Here is an 18,183-nt window from a genome sequence, read left to right as displayed (position 1 = left end):
TACAAATTTATTGTCGACATATAATTTAGTTGTTAATTATATGTTGTCCAATTTCAAGGTAATCTGGAATGACACGATATACGTTGTACTACTAGTAATTTATTATGTCCCCCTCGCCATCGCCAAAGGCAAGACGCTGAACGACCAAACCTAGACTAATAAGACTCTAAGAGCATCTCTAATAGACTCCGTATATCAGCGACCCTTATATCGCCGATACAGGCCGAGAATTCAGAGGTTTGAGGGGAGAAATCGGCTGTGACCGAACAGAGCCCTCAATTGAAACCGCAAATTGTGAAAGAAAGCATTCTCGGGCGAAATGAAGAACACCTACTACATTTGTAAATTGTGTCATCGCTACATTTCGAAAGTTATTTTACATCGCGATGCCGCCCTACCCTAGACTAGTCAAAATCCGAGCTCTCCGGAGCTCTCGGGGTGCAGCGGCTCGCGACAGTCACTCGTCGTCGGAGGAGGAGACAAGATCGATGTACTTCTTGGCTTGCTCATCGGCTTCGCGGCGCCACCCCGTCTGCTTGTCATCAAACACGCGCGCGGCGGCATTCGCCTGCTCGAAGAGGAGGTCACTGTGACACCCGGATGATTAAGCTACAGCAACCCTCTGCTAATGATGCCATGTCACTTCAATTACTATTGTCAATATCGCGTTAGTTCGAAACCGATTTAAATTCAATTCAAAATCGAGCAAACAATAAACGTTTTCAAATATTAAAATTTAAATGTTCTAAGTGAACCAAATAATACTTAGGTAATTAAGGTGGAGAAACCAAACTTTGAAAGAATGTAAAGGCTCTAAGATAATTAAAACAGTAGCTAAAAACAGTTAAATTAATGCCTGTTGAATTTTATAAAATATTAAACTATTTTATCTTGGGTTGAGAATTAAGGTGGCGGTAGTATATTTATAAATACAATTTTAGGTGCTAGTGTTTATTTTTATAAAACTGAAATAAAAGGGGACTTGAAATAAAATAGAAAATAATAAAAGAAAAGGAAAATACAAAATAGAAAACAAAAGGAAAACGAAAAGCCCCCCTCCACTAGGCCGAATGGCCCAGCTGGCTGGCCCAACCGGCCAAAGGCCCAACCGGCCAACCCCACTCCTTTCCTTACCCCCCCCCCCCGCAACCCTAGCCGCCACCGCACTCGTCCACTCCCCCCCACTCACGCCTCCCACGTTCCTCTCTCTCCCTCGTCTGGATCGAGGCAGGGGAACCAGATCCCGCGTCGCGGCGTCGCCCGTCACCCTCCCCCCCTCGCTGGACGCCTCCTCGCCTCACCCCGAGTCGCCCCGGCGCCCGTCCACGCCCCGCCCCCGATCTGGATCGGGGCACGACCCGGCGCCAACCGCCGTCGCCGGAGCCGCTTCACCGGCCCCCGCCCTCGTCCTCGTGCCCAGTCCCCACTCCCTCGACGGCGCCCCTCGCCTTGCCGATCGCGACCGCGCCAGGACGCCCCCACGACGCCGCCGCACGCTCGGTTTCATCCTCGGGCCTCCGCACGCCGCCACCGTCGTCGTCCTCCCCACGGGTCGCCTCCGAGCCCGCAGCCAAAACCCTACGGCCCCCGTGAGCTCTCCCTCTCCTCCTCCTCTCCCCCTGCCGGATGCCTTTCGCCGTGCCCGACCGCGCTCAAGGTTGTGGCCTTCCTCCCCGCACTGCGCCTGGACCGGCGTCCCACATGCGCGCCCGCTACACTCCGTTGGCTGTCGTCCGCGCCTCGTCGCGCCGTCCTTGCCACTCTGCACCACCCGCCTCTGCCTCCCACCGGCGCCCCATCACCGGCCGGCCGCCCTGGCGCGCACCGGCGCCTGGCCGCATCGTGCGCCCCGCGCCCCTCGGGCATTCGCCGTTCGGGCGACACTCGGCGCCCGCGCCCGTGCCCGTAACCACCGTCCAGCGCCCGTTAAGGCCCTGGGCCACTTACACGCGGGCCCCAGCGCCCAGAACGATTAAAAAAAGAAGAAGAAATTAAGAAAGAAATTAAAATATATTTATATATAATAAAAACAAAATTAATTAATTAAAGAAATAATTAACTTAATTAATTTTGATTAATTAAACTAACCAAATAAGTAAACTAATTAAACATTAGTTATCTAATTAACCTGGTTAGTTAATTAGCTTAATAATTAGTATGACAGTGGGGCCCACCCCTAATTAATTCTGATTAGATTAATTATATTTGGATAATTAACATGTGTCTCTGACCAGAGGGACCCACTGGTCAGGTTGACCAGTCAACTCTGTTGACTGCTGATGTCAGCATGACATCATGCTGATGTCATTAATTCATTTTTGAATTAATTTAAGTAATTAATTAAATTCCAGAAATTAATAAAATCTTTAGAAAATCATAACTTTTAATCCGTAACTCGGATTAAAATATTTTCAACGTGAAAGTTGCTCAGAACGACGAGACGAATCCGGATAAGCAGACCGTTCGTCCGTCACACACCCCTAACATATCAAACTCGCAACTTTCCCCCTCCGGCTCCTCTGCCCGAAAACGCGAAACACCGGGAATACTTTCCCGGATGTTTCCCCCCTTTCACCGGTACCACCTAGTACCGTGTTAGGTCACTCTAGACCGCGTATTGCCACGTTTCGCTTTGTGATGCTTTGATTGCTCTGTTATTTATTGTGTTCCCCCTCCGTTACTTCTTTTCGGTAGACCCCGAGGCTGCCGGCGACCCCCAGTTCGACTACGGAGTTAACGACCCCTCTCTCTTGCCAGAGCAACCAGGCAAGCCCCCCCCTTGATCACCAGATATCGCCTATTCTACTCTATACTGCTTGCATTAGAGTAGTGTAGCATGTTACCGCTTTCCGTTAATCCTATTCTGATGCATAGCCTGTCATTGTTGCTACAGTCATTGATACCTTACCTGCAATCCTAAATGCTTAGTATAGGATGCTAGTTTATCATCATTGGCCCTACATTCTTGTCAGTCTGCCTTGCTATACTATTGGGCCGTGATCACTCGGGAGGTGATCACGGGTATATACTATACATACATACATACTATACAGATGGTGACTAAAGTCGGGTCAGCTCGATGAGTACCCGCAAGTGATTCTGACGAGGGGGCTGAAAGGACAGGTGGCTCCATCCCGGTAGAGGTGGGCCTGGGTTCCCGACGGCCCCGACGGTTACCTTGAGGTGGAGCGACAGGGCAGGTTCAGACCACCTAGGAGACAGGTGGGCCTGGCCCTGTTCGGCGTTCGCGGATACTTAACACGCTTAACGAGATCTTGGTATTTGATCTGAGTTGGCTACGAGCTTATACGTACTAACCATCGACGCGGGAGTAGTTATGGGTATCCCGGCGTCGTGGTATCAGCCGAAGCACTTCAGACGTCAGCGACGGAGCGGCGCGCGCCGGATTGGACTGGAACGCCTACTAGGCTAGGTCTGCTTCCGGCCGCCCTCGCAACGTGCAGGTGTGCCATGGGCGATGGGCCCAGACCCCTGTGCGCTTAGGTTTAGACCGGCGTGCTGGCCTCTCTGTTCTGTCTAGGTGGGGCTGCGACGTGTTGATCTTCCGCGCCCGGGCATGACCCAGGAAAGTGTGTCCGGCCAAATGGGATCAAGCGTGTTGGGTAAGTTGGTGCACCCCTGCAGGGAAGTTAATCTATTCGAATAGCCGTGATCTTCGGTAACAGGACGACTTGGAGTTGTACCTTGACCTTATGACAACTAGAACCGGATACTTAATAAAACACACCCTTCCAAGTGCCAGATACAACCGGTGGTCGCTCTCCCTCAGGGATACGAGGGGAGGATCGCCGGGTAGGATTATGCTATGCGATGCTTCTTGGAGTTGCTACTTGGAGTTGCTACTTGGAGGACTTCAATCTACTCTGCTTCTATATGCTGCAAGACGGAGGCTGCCAGAAGCGTAGTCTTCGACAGGATTAGCTATCCCCCTTTTATTCTGGCATTCTGCAGTTCAGTCCACTGATATGGCCCTTTACACATATACCCATGCATATGTAGTGTAGTTCCTTGCTTGCGAGTACTTTGGATGAGTACTCACGGTTGCTTTCTCCCCCTTTTTCCCCCTTTCCTTTCTTTCTGGTTGTCGCAACCAGATGCTGGAGTCCAGGAGCCAGACGCCACCGCTGACGACGACCTGGAGTAGTTTAGGAGGATCCCAGGCAGGAGGCCTGCGCCTCTTTCGATCTGTATCCCAGTTTGTGCTAGCCTTCTTAAGGCAAACTTGTTTAACTTATGTCTGTACTCAGATATTGTTGCTTCCTCTGACTCGTCTATGATCGAGCACTTGTATTCGAGCCCTCGAGGCCCCTGGCTTGTATTATGATGCTTGTATGACTTATTTTATTTGTAGAGTTGTGTTGTGATATCTTTCCGTGAGTCCCTGATCTTGATCGTACACATTTGCGTGCATGATTAGTGTACGATTGAATCGGGGGCGTCACAAGTTGGTATCAGAGCCGACTGCCTGTAGGAATCCCCCTTTCCAACTCCTTGGCCGAAGTCGAGTCTAGTCGTTGAAAAACTTTTACTAACATGGCTGTGTGGCCCATGGGCCCACGTCGCCATCAGGAGGTAGTAGGATCTTTTACTCCTCGACCTTTACTCTGGGACTCTGATCTCTCCTCTATTCGGGTTAAATGAAGTTTACTAAATCTAACAATAGGATCTCGTTATCACTTTCACCCGGAGAGCCCCTTGTTACTGATGATCGTCTGCTGCACCAGAAGACCCTGAAGATACTCTCTGTTGTTAACCCGAGAACTTGTGTTCATCGCGTTTGCAATTCCCCTTCCACCGCAAACCCTTATGGATAACTACTTGCAGTTGTTATTCTTACATTCATCCCCAGTTGGTCTTGTTATTACAAGATAACCTGAAAACTCGTCGTTGTTTCGATAATCCTTTGAGCTTACTGCCTTGCTGTTCTTTGTCACCTGAATACCCCTACGGATAATTATTGCAATTATCGAGTATCCGCTCATCCCCAGTTGTTCATGAGTTTCACCAAAGTCTTCAAAATACTATTCGATCTTCCGAAAATCCTTTGGAGCCTTTGGCTCTTGAAATTCTTGCTTGCTCGCATTATGGTTAATCCCATAAGTCTCGTAGTCTTATTGACATTCCTTGTCATTATCATTTTGGGTCTATTGACTCAATATGTTGCGAATACACGCAATCATCATTGATCCTTATAAATTACCTTTCCGGCTGAGCTTCCATTCTTTTAACTGGAATTGGTTCTCGACCAATCCAATTGTCGTTGATTGTACCCTAAGGCTATTCAACTTATCCATCCCTAATCAGAGCATTGCTTCTGATCCCTTGATTTGGAAATCATAATTCCTTTGCATTTGGCAATTGAGTTAGTCAGTTGTTTCTATAATCTGATCTCCTTGCATTCTTCTTCCTCTAGTTGAGTACCGATACTCGTATCAGATCCTTTGTGGACCATCAAGTCCTTTGTTGGATTGTTATCCGACAGTGTCCTTCACATTTGATCACCTTGTGAGTTCTTCCCCTGATACATAATGCCTTTGTTAAGTTGTATACTCTGCTTGGCCAACCATGCTCTGCTTTCGGGCTTGTGTTATTTACTCTTGAAACTTGTGGTATATGTTTCTAAGAAGCCCATATGGGTTGAACATATGCCTTCTCTAAACCGTGTGAACCCGAAAGTTTTCACGAGTCATACTTTTCTGGTGCTTCACCAGATAAAATTTCAACACTGCAACTTCATCGAACGTGAGAAGTGAATGAAAGGTTATGCATTGGAGAAGTGGGAGTCGACCTTGAACTTGTGTTCATGCCCATGGACACGATGTAGATCTTATCATTAAAGCTTCTCTTAAATAAATTATTCCTTTGGTATAAGTTCATCTTATATCTAGGATCTGGCCTTTTGCAACCGTGGTTCCGACCATGATTGTTCTTCTTTGATCTCATTTCTCGGACAAGTTAAAACAATTGTCTTCTATGGATCAATACACCAGTCCAACATTTACTTTGATCTTGTGTCGAGTATTACCCCCCTGGTATCTCGAGATTATTATGGAACTGCATAACTTTTTATGAGTTCATCAAGTACTACCTTCCCACTGATTCCATTTTTTTTACGAGCTCTGAGTTATTAAACACTCAAAGACATCGATAACTGAACCGAGTCCGCACTACGGTTCAACAACTCTTCAGTAAACTTCTATAACTACGAGTTTGTACCCGATCACGCCATTCCTAGCCTGTTTGGCTATATCATTGTCGTGACGGTTCTACCTGTGCTACCTGGTCCTTATTCTTGGAGCACCAATTTGCGACGATAGCTAAGCTTACGTCGATTTTCCTCGTCATACCCTTTCACCTTAAACAACCAGCTTGAGTTCGAGTTTGTGTCGTAACTGTGGTTCCAATAACCTCTTGCTTCATCATTCCTCTGACTTGATGTCGTCGCTGGTTGATTACATCTGCATGAAACCTCTCGACAAATGTGTCGTGATCATCATCAACCTTATGAGCTCTTCCAGGAATTCAATTGAATTCATGATGGGTAATACCATCCTTGCCCCTCGATGATTCCTGTTCTCATCGACCACTTTATTGCCTTCCGTTCAACACAACTTGTTCGTGTTTTGTGTAAACCTTGAGATCCCTGCTACCCAGCAGTTGATCTTCCTTACCTCGGGAGTATTACCATCTCTTTTGTCAAGAATGTGGTGAGAATTTCACCACCTCTTAAGAATTCTTGATATCATAATACTTCTTGCCATCTTCGTTCATTCCTTGGTCCCCGTATTGTTTTCAACCGGAATACTGACAATTGAGCTATGTCGTGTGAATTCAAAACTTCTAGCAACCCTATTGCTTTGGAGTGAATGGGCGATAGTTTCATTCTAAGTCTTCCGATAATTGAATCACCATTCTAACATTGGTCGAGCAACCCAGCCCATATTTCGGGTGCACCTTTCAACCAATGTTTAATTATGTATGTTTTCCTCGAGCTTACCTCACTATATCATTTAATCTGACAAAGGTTATCTCCTTGATCAGATAATCATGGAAATCCTTTTTTTTAATCCCAATGGAAAGTCGCTGAGTCCATCAGCCACCCCGTCATCCTCTCTTTGGTTTAAATGATGAACTCTTGAGTTGAAATTTGCTTCCATAGTACATTCCCCAATAATCTTACAATGTCGTCTCGTCAATTTGTCTTGCACCTTTTCTTATCGGGCATCCTGAGTCTGAGGTATCCTGACACCAATCAGATCTGAATCTCGGTCAGATATGGTGGCCGGGACATATTTCCAAGAGTTATAACATTAGCATTTGGCCCGATAAGGTGATGTCATGCCTAGCACACCTGACCGGAGGACCTATTGTTATAATTTTCCTTTTAGCAATGCTATCCATTCTTCCATGAGGAAATTGTAAGACTTATTCTACAAGCTGTTCCTGATGGATCCTTCGAGTATCCAAAGTCTGATATTTACCCAGTGACCACGTCAAATGCTATCTCGAAGCATGTCTGTGATACTCTGATTTTCAACAAGAGCATTCGATAATGTTTCTAGCTCAATTATCCAAACACCGTTGTATGGGTAATGTCATGAAATTTCTCTCCCCTACCTAGGGAGTTTTCTACATAATATCCTGTCATGGATATCATGCTCTGCTTGTCCTTGGGAAGGATATACCCCTGATATACGTGTTTAAGCACATTTTCCTTCCCGTTGTTTTGTTCAAACTTTCTTGTAAACTCCTTAACCGAGCAGTGGTAATCCCCTGCGTAGGTAAACACCTCGGTGTACCTTCCTGTCTGGTGTAACCCTGTTTCTACTGCTGATGACTTCCGATAATTGCCGATGGACGAGAACTTTGCCTATTGGTCCGCCTCGTTCAACGAGCAGGAAAATGGTTCTCTTCGTCCCTCGCCCTTGGTATCGATGTTGTTGTCGACATAACTGACAGGCTATCCTCTGACATGTCTTGCTTACATGATCGTGCAAGACATTACCACCCTTCCTACTTTTAACCCACATGGTGGGCCCATAACCCACAGTTCCACCAGGATCGAAACCTGACTCTCCTGTACACCCTCATGTTTCCAAAGTTTTTCCTCGCGCGTGAACTCGTATGAAATTCATGAGCCACCTACCGATGAGATCATCAGTTCTAGTATCAGACGCAATACTTATTATCGTTGCTCTGAACCCCTTTCACCTTCTGATTAGGCATCAAACGCTTGCCTATCCGTTTGAAACTTCTCATGGTACCTCCTTACTTTGCTCTCGATATTTTCTTAAGTTTAAATTCGAGAGTACTTCCGCCACCTTCCTCGATGTTATCGACTAGATAGTCGACCTTGCAGAGGTCTGTTCTTCCGGAATGTCCCGTTACCTATTCATAAGTACGATGAAGATCCCGAAGAAAGGACGTCGACTTCATCATGATGGCCGGAAGCAAGGGAATGAAGACATCAATGTATTGGACCGGTCTCTTCGAGAAGAGCAAGCCACAATGAGAAGACCCGCTAGATTCGTTACCAAACCTTCCCCCCTTTCACTACCTCTTAAATCTCGGGACGAGATTTCTTGTAGTGGAGGAGAATTGTGACGCCCGGATGATTAAGCTACAGCAGCCCTCTGCTAATGATGCCATGTCACTTCGATTACTATTGTCAATATCACGTTAGTTCGAAACCGATTTAAATTCAATTCAAAATCGAGCAAACAATAAACGTTTTCAAATATTAAAATTTAAATGTTCTAAGTGAACCAAATAATACTTAGGTAATTAAGGTGGAGAAACCAAACTTTGAAAGAATGTAAAGGCTCTAAGATAATTAAAACAGTAGCTAAAAACAGTTAAATTAATGCCTGTTGAATTTTATAAAATATTAAACTATTTTATCTTGGGTTGAGAATTAAGGTGGCGGTAGTATATTTATAAATACAATTTTAGGTGCTAGTGTTTATTTTTATAAAACTGAAATAAAAGGGGACTTGAAATAAAATAGAAAATAATAAAAGAAAAGGAAAATACAAAATAGAAAACAAAAGGAAAATGAAAAGCCCCCCTCCACTAGGCCGAATGGCCCAGCTGGCCGGCCCAACCGGCCAAAGGCCCAACCGGCCAACCCCACTCCTTTCCTTACCCCCCCCCCCCCCGCAACCCTAGCCGCCACCCCACTCGTCCACTCCCCCCCACTCGCGCCTCCCACGTTCCTCTCTCTCCCTCGTCTGGATCGAGACAGGGGAGCCAGATCCCGCGTCGCCGGCGTCGCCCGTCACCCTCCCCCCCTCGCTGGACGCCTCCTCGCCTCACCCCGAGTCGCCCCGGCGCCCGTCCACGCCCCGCCCCCGATCTGGATCGGGGCACGACCCGGCACCAACCGCCGTCGCCGGAGCCGCTTCACCGGCCCCCGCCCTCGTCCTCGCGCCCAGTCCCCACTCCCTCGACGGCGCCCCTCGCCTTGCCGACCGCGACCGCGCCAGGACGCCCCCACGACGCCGCCGCACGCTCGGTTTCAACCTCGGGCCTCCGCACGCCGCCACCGTCGTCGTCCTCCCCACGGGTCGCCTCCGAGCCCGCTGCCAAAACCCTACGGCCCCCGTGAGCTCTCCCTCTCCTCCTCCTCTCCCCCTGCCGGATGCCTTTCGCCGTGCCCGACCGCGCTCAAGGCTGTGGCCTTCCTCCCCGCGCTGCGCCTGGACCGGCGTCCCACATGCGCGCCCGCTACACTCCGTTGGCTGTCGTCCGCGCCTCGTCGCGCCGTCCTTGCCACTCTGCACCACCCGCCTCTGCCTCCCACCGGCGCCCCATCACCGGCCGGCCGCCCTGGCGCGCACCGGCGCCTGGCCGCATCGTGCGCCCCGCGCCCCTCGGGCATTCGCCGTTCGGGCGACACTCGGGGCCCGCGCCCGTGCCCGTAACCACCGTCCAGCGCCCGTTAAGGCCCTGGGCCACTTACACGCGGGCCCCAGCGCCCAGAACGATTAAAAAAGAAGAAGAAGAAATTAAGAAAGAAATTAAAAATATATTTATATATAATAAAAACAAAATTAATTAATTAAAGAAATAATTAACTTAATTAATTTTGATTAATTAAACTAACCAAATAAGTAAACTAATTAAACATTAGTTATCTAATTAACCTGGTTAGTTAATTAGCTAAATAATTAGTATGACAGTGGGGCCCACCCCTAATTAATTTTGATTAGATTAATTATATTTGGATAATTAACATGTGTCTCTGACCAGAGGGACCCACTGGTCAGGTTGACCAGTCAACTCTGTTGACTGCTGATGTCAGCATGACATCATGCTGATGTCATTAATTCATTTTTGAATTAATTTAAGTAATTAATTAAATTCCAGAAATTAATAAAATCTTTAGAAAATCATAACTTTTAATCCGTAACTCGGATTAAAATATTTTCAACATGAAAGTTGCTCAGAACGACGAGACGAACCCGGATAAGCAGACCGTTCGTCCGTCACACACCCCTAACATATCAAACTCGCAACTTTCCCCCTCCGGCTCCTCTGCCCGAAAACGCGAAACACCGGGAATACTTTCCCGGATGTTTCCCCCCTTTCACCGGTACCGCCTAGTACCGTGTTAGGTCACTCTAGACCGCGTATTGCCACGTTTCGCTTTGTCATGCTTTGATTGCTCTGTTATTTATTGTGTTCCCCCTCCGTTACTTCTTTCCGGTAGACCCCGAGGCTGCCGGCGACCCCCAGTTCGACTACGGAGTTAACGACCCCTCTCTCTTGCCAGAGCAACCAGGCAAGCCCCCCCCTTGATCACCAGATATCGCCTATTCTACTCTATACTGCTTGCATTAGAGTAGTGTAGCATGTTACCGCTTTCCGTTAATCCTATTCTGATGCATAGCCTGTCATTGTTGCTACAGTCATTGATACCTTACCTGCAATCCTAAATGCTTAGTATAGGATGCTAGTTTATCATCATTGGCCCTACATTCTTGTCAGTCTGCCTTGCTATACTATTGGGCCGTGATCACTCGGGAGGTGATCACGGGTATATACTATACATACATACATACTATACAGATGGTGACTAAAGTCGGGTCAGCTCGATGAGTACCCGCAAGTGATTCTGACGAGGGGGCTGAAAGGACAGGTGGCTCCATCCCGGTAGAGGTGGGCCTGGGTTCCCGACGGCCCCGACGGTTACCTTGAGGTGGAGCGACAGGGCAGGTTCAGACCACCTAGGAGACAGGTGGGCCTGGCCCTGTTCGGCGTTCGCGGATACTTAACACGCTTAACGAGATCTTGGTATTTGATCTGAGTTGGCTACGAGCTTATACGTACTAACCATCTACGCGGGAGTAGTTATGGGTATCCCGGCGTCGTGGTATTAGCCGAAGCACTTCAGACGTCAGCGACGGAGCGGCGCGCGCCGGATTGGACTGGAACGCCTACTAGGCTAGGTCTGCTTCCGGCCGCCCTCGCAACGTGCAGGTGTGCCATGGGCGATGGGCCCAGACCCCTGTGCGCTTAGGTTTAGACCGGCGTGCTGGCCTCTCTGTTCTGTCTAGGTGGGGCTGCGACGTGTTGATCTTCCGCGCCCGGGCATGACCCAGGAAAGTGTGTCCGGCCAAATGGGATCAAGCGTGTTGGGTAAGTTGGTGCACCCCTGCAGGGAAGTTAATCTATTCGAATAGCCGTGATCTTCGGTAACAGGACGACTTGGAGTTGTACCTTGACCTTATGACAACTAGAACCGGATACTTAATAAAACACACCCTTCCAAGTGCCAGATACAACCGGTGGTCGCTCTCCCTCAGGGATACGAGGGGAGGATCGCCGGGTAGGATTATGCTATGCGATGCTTCTTGGAGTTGCTACTTGGAGTTGCTACTTGGAGGACTTCAATCTACTCTGCTTCTATATGCTGCAAGACGGAGGCTGCCAGAAGCGTAGTCTTCGACAGGATTAGCTATCCCCCTTTTATTCTGGCATTCTGCAGTTCAGTCCACTGATATGGCCCTTTACACATATACCCATGCATATGTAGTGTAGTTCCTTGCTTGCGAGTACTTTGGATGAGTACTCACGGTTGCTTTCTCCCCCCATTTTCCCCCTTTCCTTTCTTTCTGGTTGTCGCAACCAGATGCTGGAGTCCAGGAGCCAGACGCCACCGCTGACGACGACCTGGAGTAGTTTAGGAGGATCCCAGGCAGGAGGCCTGCGCCTCTTTCGATCTGTATCCCAGTTTGTGCTAGCCTTCTTAAGGCAAACTTGTTTAACTTATGTCTGTACTCAGATATTGTTGCTTCCGCTGACTCGTCTATGATCGAGCACTTGTATTCGAGCCCTCGAGGCCCCTGGCTTGTATTATGATGCTTGTATGACTTATTTTATTTGTAGAGTTGTGTTGTGATATCTTTCCGTGAGTCCCTGATCTTGATCGTACATATTTGGTGTACGATTGAATCGGGGGCGTCACAGTCACTGAGCTCCTTGTCCTGCCGGCGACGCGTGTCCCCCTCCTCCTGCTCGCGTGCAGTGCGCTCTCGGCGAGCGCCACTTCGAAGGCGTACGCGTCGGGCCCGACGAGGTAGTCCTCCGGGCCGACGACGCCGTGGCCTCGCGGGCGCTCCTCCCCCGGCTTCCTCTTGACGGAGCGGAGCGGAGGAAGCTCGCCGGGCTCCCTCTTCACCAGAAGCAGTGGCGCGCCGGAAGAGCTCCTCGCGCCAGAAGAGCTTCCCCCGTCGAAGCGCCATGCGTGGCAGCTGTCGTACTCCTCCGTCTCGCGTCGGAGGAGGGACGCCCACACCGGGAGGCCGTAGTTGGTGTACCATTTGGCCGAGCACTTGCGCACCGCGTCGGCGATGACATAACGCTTACCGCTCTGGGTCTTCGCCGCCACCGCGCCGGCCAGAGCTCCATATCGTCGCAGATTGGTGGGCGGGGGCGGCGGATTTAGCTCACCGGCAGCAAGAAGTCGGAGAGGGGATTGGGGAATCGTGGTGGCGGGGATAGTGTTTCGCCACGTATACTCGCCGCAAACCCGTAGATATACCGCGCGTGAGGGGAGGGGGGGGGGGTGTGGTGGTTTGCGGGCCACCTAAAAACATTTACGGGCACGGGCTCTGGTCTGGCCCAAAAAAGGGCTAAACCCATATAGTCGCCCGATTTTTACAGAATGTGTGGCTATAAGGGTCTGTTAGATATGGTCTAAACCTATAGGGCTACACACGTCCTCACACAAAAGATCATGAGCGGAGGGAAGCTGCCGAAAAACTGCGCCATAAAGTTTGTCACCCTTGCCGCCACTAGATGGCCCTTTTTCTTCAAAAATACTATTCTGTTCCCGAACTCAAATGCACCCGCATGAACAGTAAAATTAAAAAAATAGTAAAAAAATTCAAAGAAAATCTCTTTTTTTGTGGTAAACTTTGACAAATGTTTTGTGCGCTTGCAAAATTTCAGCATGAAATGACATTCGCGGAAGGCGTGGCGAAAAAAAAGAATCGGCACTCCAAAATGTGTTCAAAACTAGCATTTTTGGAACATTAATTTTTTTTTGTCACGACTTCTACGAATGTTATTTTGTGTTGAAATTTTACAAGCATGTAAAACATTTGTCAAAGTTTACCGTAAAAAATTCAGAATTTATTGAATTTATTTTCTATTTTTTGATTTTACTGTTCATGAGGAAGCATTTGAGCTCGGCAGCATATACTCCATGTCCCTTTTTCTTCTTCTGTCTAGTACAAAAGAAAGGAAACCCTCGGGCAATAAGTCACGTTCGTGTGATCAATAGCCAACAGGTACACGATGCGTACAGTTGCCATATACTTTGTCCCATGCACGCATACACACTACCCGGTGCTCTGGCCGTCTTTGCGTTTCGCATCTCAGTCCGACGAGCCGGGCCAGACATTGAACGGCAGCGAGACGTCCTTGATGACGGCGGCGAGGCCGAGGGAGACGCTGGCGCCAAAGGACAGCAGCTTGGACCGCCCCACCTGCTGGCCGAACACCACGCAGACGTCGACGCCGACCTTCCCACAACCGTACGAGGCGCCCGTCGACGAGTAGAGCAGCGCCTGCGCCAGCACATCGACGACGACCAGCACGACTCCTGGGAGCCGGCTTCCCTCGTCGTCATCATCGTCGCCGGCGCCGCTGAGCTGCAGGTAGACGGCCGCGGCCTCCAGCACGGCCGCGGCCACGTTGGCCCACACCAGGTACACGAAGGCGCCGTAGTCCCGGTAGGTGACGGCTGTGGGCGGCGTTGCGCCGGCGATGGTGCAGTCGTCGGCCGTGGCCATCATGACCGCGGACGCGAGGGCCAGGATGAGCGCGGACAGGCGGAGGAGCAGGCTCACCGCCTTGGACCCGTTGGGCTCGTCCCTTTCCCACCACCCAGACATGGTCGATGGAGAGGTTTTTGCTGCCTAGCTACGATGCTGTCTACAATAGCATGGTGAAACTATTTATGCATGCGATCCTTCCACACGGACACGGTAATGCTGGACATGTCACGCTCTGTTGACGTGCGCGTCCACGTCGGCATTGACCTGGGTCGTCGCTAGACTTCGCGGTATACTCCGTTGACGTGCATGTCCCTGTTGGCATCCACCATTGCTTCCATTTCTTTTTTGCTTGCTTTTACGTCGGCCACTTGTTTATCTTTCGGACGGTCGGACGGACGCGCGTGCATGGGCTGGAGACAAATCTGCAGGAGCAAACAAAAAGGAAGAAATCGGGCAGTTCGAAGAAATTGCGCAGGCCAGGTCGGAAAGCACGCCTGAGAGAGACGACAAGTCAAGTTGCTGTGGGTGCAAGTCGGTCGTCCTTTTTGTACTCTATCTACTGCATGACGACGTGTTTGGTTGGCAGAAATTGAGAGAAGTAGTGTTTTTGGACCCTTGAAAAAATATCTCGTCATTTGCCCCCTGATTTATCCCTCAGTGGCCCCGCCACACATTCGTGTCTAGGAAGGTAAAAAAGATGTAATGAAGTGTCAGCGAGCTTATCCAAAGTTATTACAAAGTTGAGTCACTTATTTTTAGGACGGAGGGAGTATCAATCTGGTGAACCCCATTTATTTTTAGATTTCAGGCTGCTTTGCCTTGTCAAATTATTTATAACTGCAGTTCCTACATTTTTATTCCTCTTTTTTTCATTTGCATATGAACCCCATTTTAACTTCAAATTCACATCACAACAATTCAAACTTTAATGTTTTCACCCTCAAATCATAATAATTCAAACTTTTGGGGTGCTCATCTCTCATATGGACCTCATTTTAACTACGATTTCTTTGCCCCGGATCGTCTCCTGGAAAGATGCTCGGGATACACGGACTCTGCAAAGTAATCACGCATGCGATGGTTCAAACATGTTTCGAAGAATCATAACACACCCCGGTTGAGAACATGTGTGCTTTCAGTTGTTGCCCTCATCCATCTCCGCAAGCAAAAGAGCCACCATGCCCAAATCATCATTAGCCTCAAGAATTTCATCACCATCCTCCGGGCAATGAATCCTAAACATTCCTCCTTAGATGATTTTGCATTGACACCTAAGTGACAACTAACTAACACCCATGTAGCAGTTTTAATACGGATTGCTTTTCTTTCACTTCAATACAAAAGTTTCCTCATGCTGCCACACATGCTTTTCGACCTGCCTACGTACAACGAAATGTCTTTCGACTGTTGGATTTTGTCGCTCTTTGTGATCAACACACAGAGAGTTTATTCGCAAGGTACTCTTAATTGACTAACCACTAATGGTCCGACCACCATCGACGGTGATGACTTGGCCGGTGACGAAGGACGCCGCCGGCATGCAGAGAAATGACACCACAGTCGCCACCTCGGCTGGCTCGCCTGCTCGCCGCATCGGAGTCCTGGCCAACTCGTTTTCTATGATCTCCGGTCCTAGCTGTTTCATTCAGGTATAGTGATCAGTTATCGGCATTTTGCCATGCGTGGCAGCAGTATCAGTTGGCTTGAGTTAAACTGTTACTTCGAAAACGATAGTAGAAAATTATCCTACTACATGTACAAAAAAGTTCATATAACTACTACTGTAAAGCAGTCCAGCTTATTCATTTCTATAACATATTTTTATGTAGATAGAATTTGACGGAGCGTACACTGTTTAACATGTCGGTCTTAGTCGCGCTAGGGGCGACACAGTTCACGCGGATCTTGTTCTGGGCCCACTCTGTAGCAAGGCTCCTTGTAAGCTGGTTGATTCCTCCTGCATGCAAGACGGTATATTAATGATATAAAGGAGATGTAATTTTGATGCCTGAATTGAAGGATTGAGTTGCAGTTCTGAATACCTTCAATTCAAAACTTCTCAAAAATATCTGTATATCCCAATTAGCACATTCTAACTTATGATATTTTAGTATGATTATCTTTACAAATAGTTAGATTATTATTTTTTCGATAAGAGGGGCCACATGGCTCCCATTTTCATTATGAAAATAGGAGTCTGGATACAACAAAACACACCACCACATCACTTTTTTCATCAGACCTGATGCATCACCTCATCAACTGATAAGCAACCTACATCCTAGACATATAACCACATCTATAAGATGCCAAATCACCCACTACCGGAGAGAGAGAGCAGACTTTTTAAACATCTTTTTACAGATTGCACATCAGCCAAAGCAATAAGCAAGTCTAAAATCAAAACATACTACATAGTAGCCCCATCTCAGGTACACACAAAACTCAGCCTTTGAGCAGAAGGATTCCACACATACGCTCTTCTGTATACTTCATTTGCTACCCGAGATAGCCTCTTAGAAACCTCCCGAAGCATTTTTTGCAGTCCTAAGAACATTGTCGTCCCGGGGCAAGGATAGAGTCATAATTTCAAATTTTGACTATTGATATCTTAGAAATATATAGATTGAATTTGTATTCAAAAGTAGATTTTACATTTCCCTTGGACTTTATAAAATTCAAAAGTTTGGAGAACAGAGGCAATAGGGTACACCAAGCGGCTTGATTTGCTAGGGAAGCAATCGCCAAAAATTGAAAAAAGAGGCAATAGGGCACCTTTTGCCATACTGTAGAGCGCGAGGCCAGGGAAGCCGAGTGAGCCGGCATGGGAGGATATGTTGACGATGCTACCTCCTCCGGCTATGGTGGCATTGAGGAGGAAGGGGTGCGCGAGCTGGCTGAGGTGGAAGTACGACTCTTGGTTGGTCGCCATCAGATGTGAGTACTCCTCCGATGTCCACTCCACGCTGGCCTTAGCAAGAATCTGCGCCGCGTTGTTCACCTGCATAGCGTAGAGTTGGTCGCCATGGATCAGAAAGAACAGAGTTGGTCGCTGCGCGCGTTACCACTTCCACTTACCAGTATGTCGAGCTTGCCGTCGAAGACCTGCTTGGCCGTCTCCAGGAGCTGCAGCCTGTGGGCGCGCAGGGAGACGTCGCAGACGGAGACGGTGACCGGGAGCCCCTTGGCCTCCCACCGGCGGCGGCACTCCTCCAGCTCCGCCGCGCTCCGGGCGCACGTGTGCACCCTCGCCCCGTGCCCCGCCAGCTCCTCCACGATCGCGTGGCTGTGTCAGCGTTTCCCATCGATGCGGCCATGCAGTTAAGTAGTACTCCATGATACATCGATCGGTCGAATCGATGAACTAGGATCCTCGTACGTACGAAAGCTAGCTGGTTAGATTATGTGATTGCGTACGTACCCGATCCCTTTGCTACCGCCGGTGACGAGCGCCGTCGCGCCGGCCAGGCTCCACCTCTCGTCCCTGCTCATGCTGCTGGCTGCCATCTCTCTCTCTCTCTCTCTCTCTCTCTCTCTCTCTCTCTCTCTCTCTCTCTCTCTCTCTCTCTCTCTCTCTCTCTCTCTCTCTCTCTCTCTCTGCGTGTTATGATACTTTGTGTTGTGGAGTGACAACATATCCCCTCCATCTTTATGCCCCCGGGCACTCTCTGCGGGACGCGATCTGGATCGTCAGATGAAAACGTCAACACCCTCCTCGCATCTTCGCAAAATAAAAATACACCTCTCGTGGGATCTGTCTCCAAAAAATACTTAACGTTTGTTTTTTGGAGTTCTCTAAGATAGTCAATGGCGATAGGGATGGTCATCCTATTCCTACCCCGTGGGTTGGTGGTGGACTGGTGGTGTGCTTTGGAAG

At 48.7% G+C, this 18,183-nt stretch overlaps 2 protein-coding genes across 3 annotated transcripts; both read right to left on the bottom strand.

Annotated features, from left to right (window-relative positions):
• Nucleotides 1–13,649: 13,649 nt before the first annotated feature.
• LOC123098223 (CASP-like protein 1U2) lies at nt 13,650–14,444 on the bottom strand. The gene has a single exon (XM_044520154.1). It carries the CDS (start codon nt 14,421–14,423, stop codon nt 13,905–13,907), a length of 519 nt encoding a protein of 172 aa, XP_044376089.1. The 5' UTR covers nt 14,424–14,444; the 3' UTR covers nt 13,650–13,904.
• Nucleotides 14,445–15,269: 825 nt separating this feature from the next.
• Nucleotides 15,270–17,890, bottom strand: LOC123098207 (noroxomaritidine/norcraugsodine reductase). 2 transcript variants are annotated; one of them, XM_044520142.1, is made up of 6 exons: nt 17,728–17,839; nt 17,385–17,592; nt 17,082–17,307; nt 16,157–16,263; nt 15,775–15,942; nt 15,270–15,632 (listed from the first exon to the last, which is right to left on the bottom strand). In XM_044520142.1, the coding sequence occupies exons 1-5, from the start codon at nt 17,811–17,813 to the stop codon at nt 15,778–15,780; spliced, it is 792 nt and encodes a 263-aa protein (XP_044376077.1). In that variant the 5' UTR covers nt 17,814–17,839; the 3' UTR covers nt 15,270–15,632; nt 15,775–15,777. The 2 variants fall into 2 exon arrangements, with proteins under 2 accessions (XP_044376077.1, XP_044376070.1); XM_044520135.1 differs by having other exon boundaries at nt 15,273–15,942; nt 17,728–17,890.
• Nucleotides 17,891–18,183: the final 293 nt, after the last annotated feature.

The sequence above is a fragment of the Triticum aestivum genome, chromosome 1B, assembly GCF_018294505.1.
Source record: "Triticum aestivum cultivar Chinese Spring chromosome 1B, IWGSC CS RefSeq v2.1, whole genome shotgun sequence".
Lineage (NCBI taxonomy): Eukaryota > Viridiplantae > Streptophyta > Magnoliopsida > Poales > Poaceae > Triticum > Triticum aestivum.
Note: the sequence above shows the minus strand (reverse complement) of the source record. Positions and strands in the feature narration are given on the sequence as shown.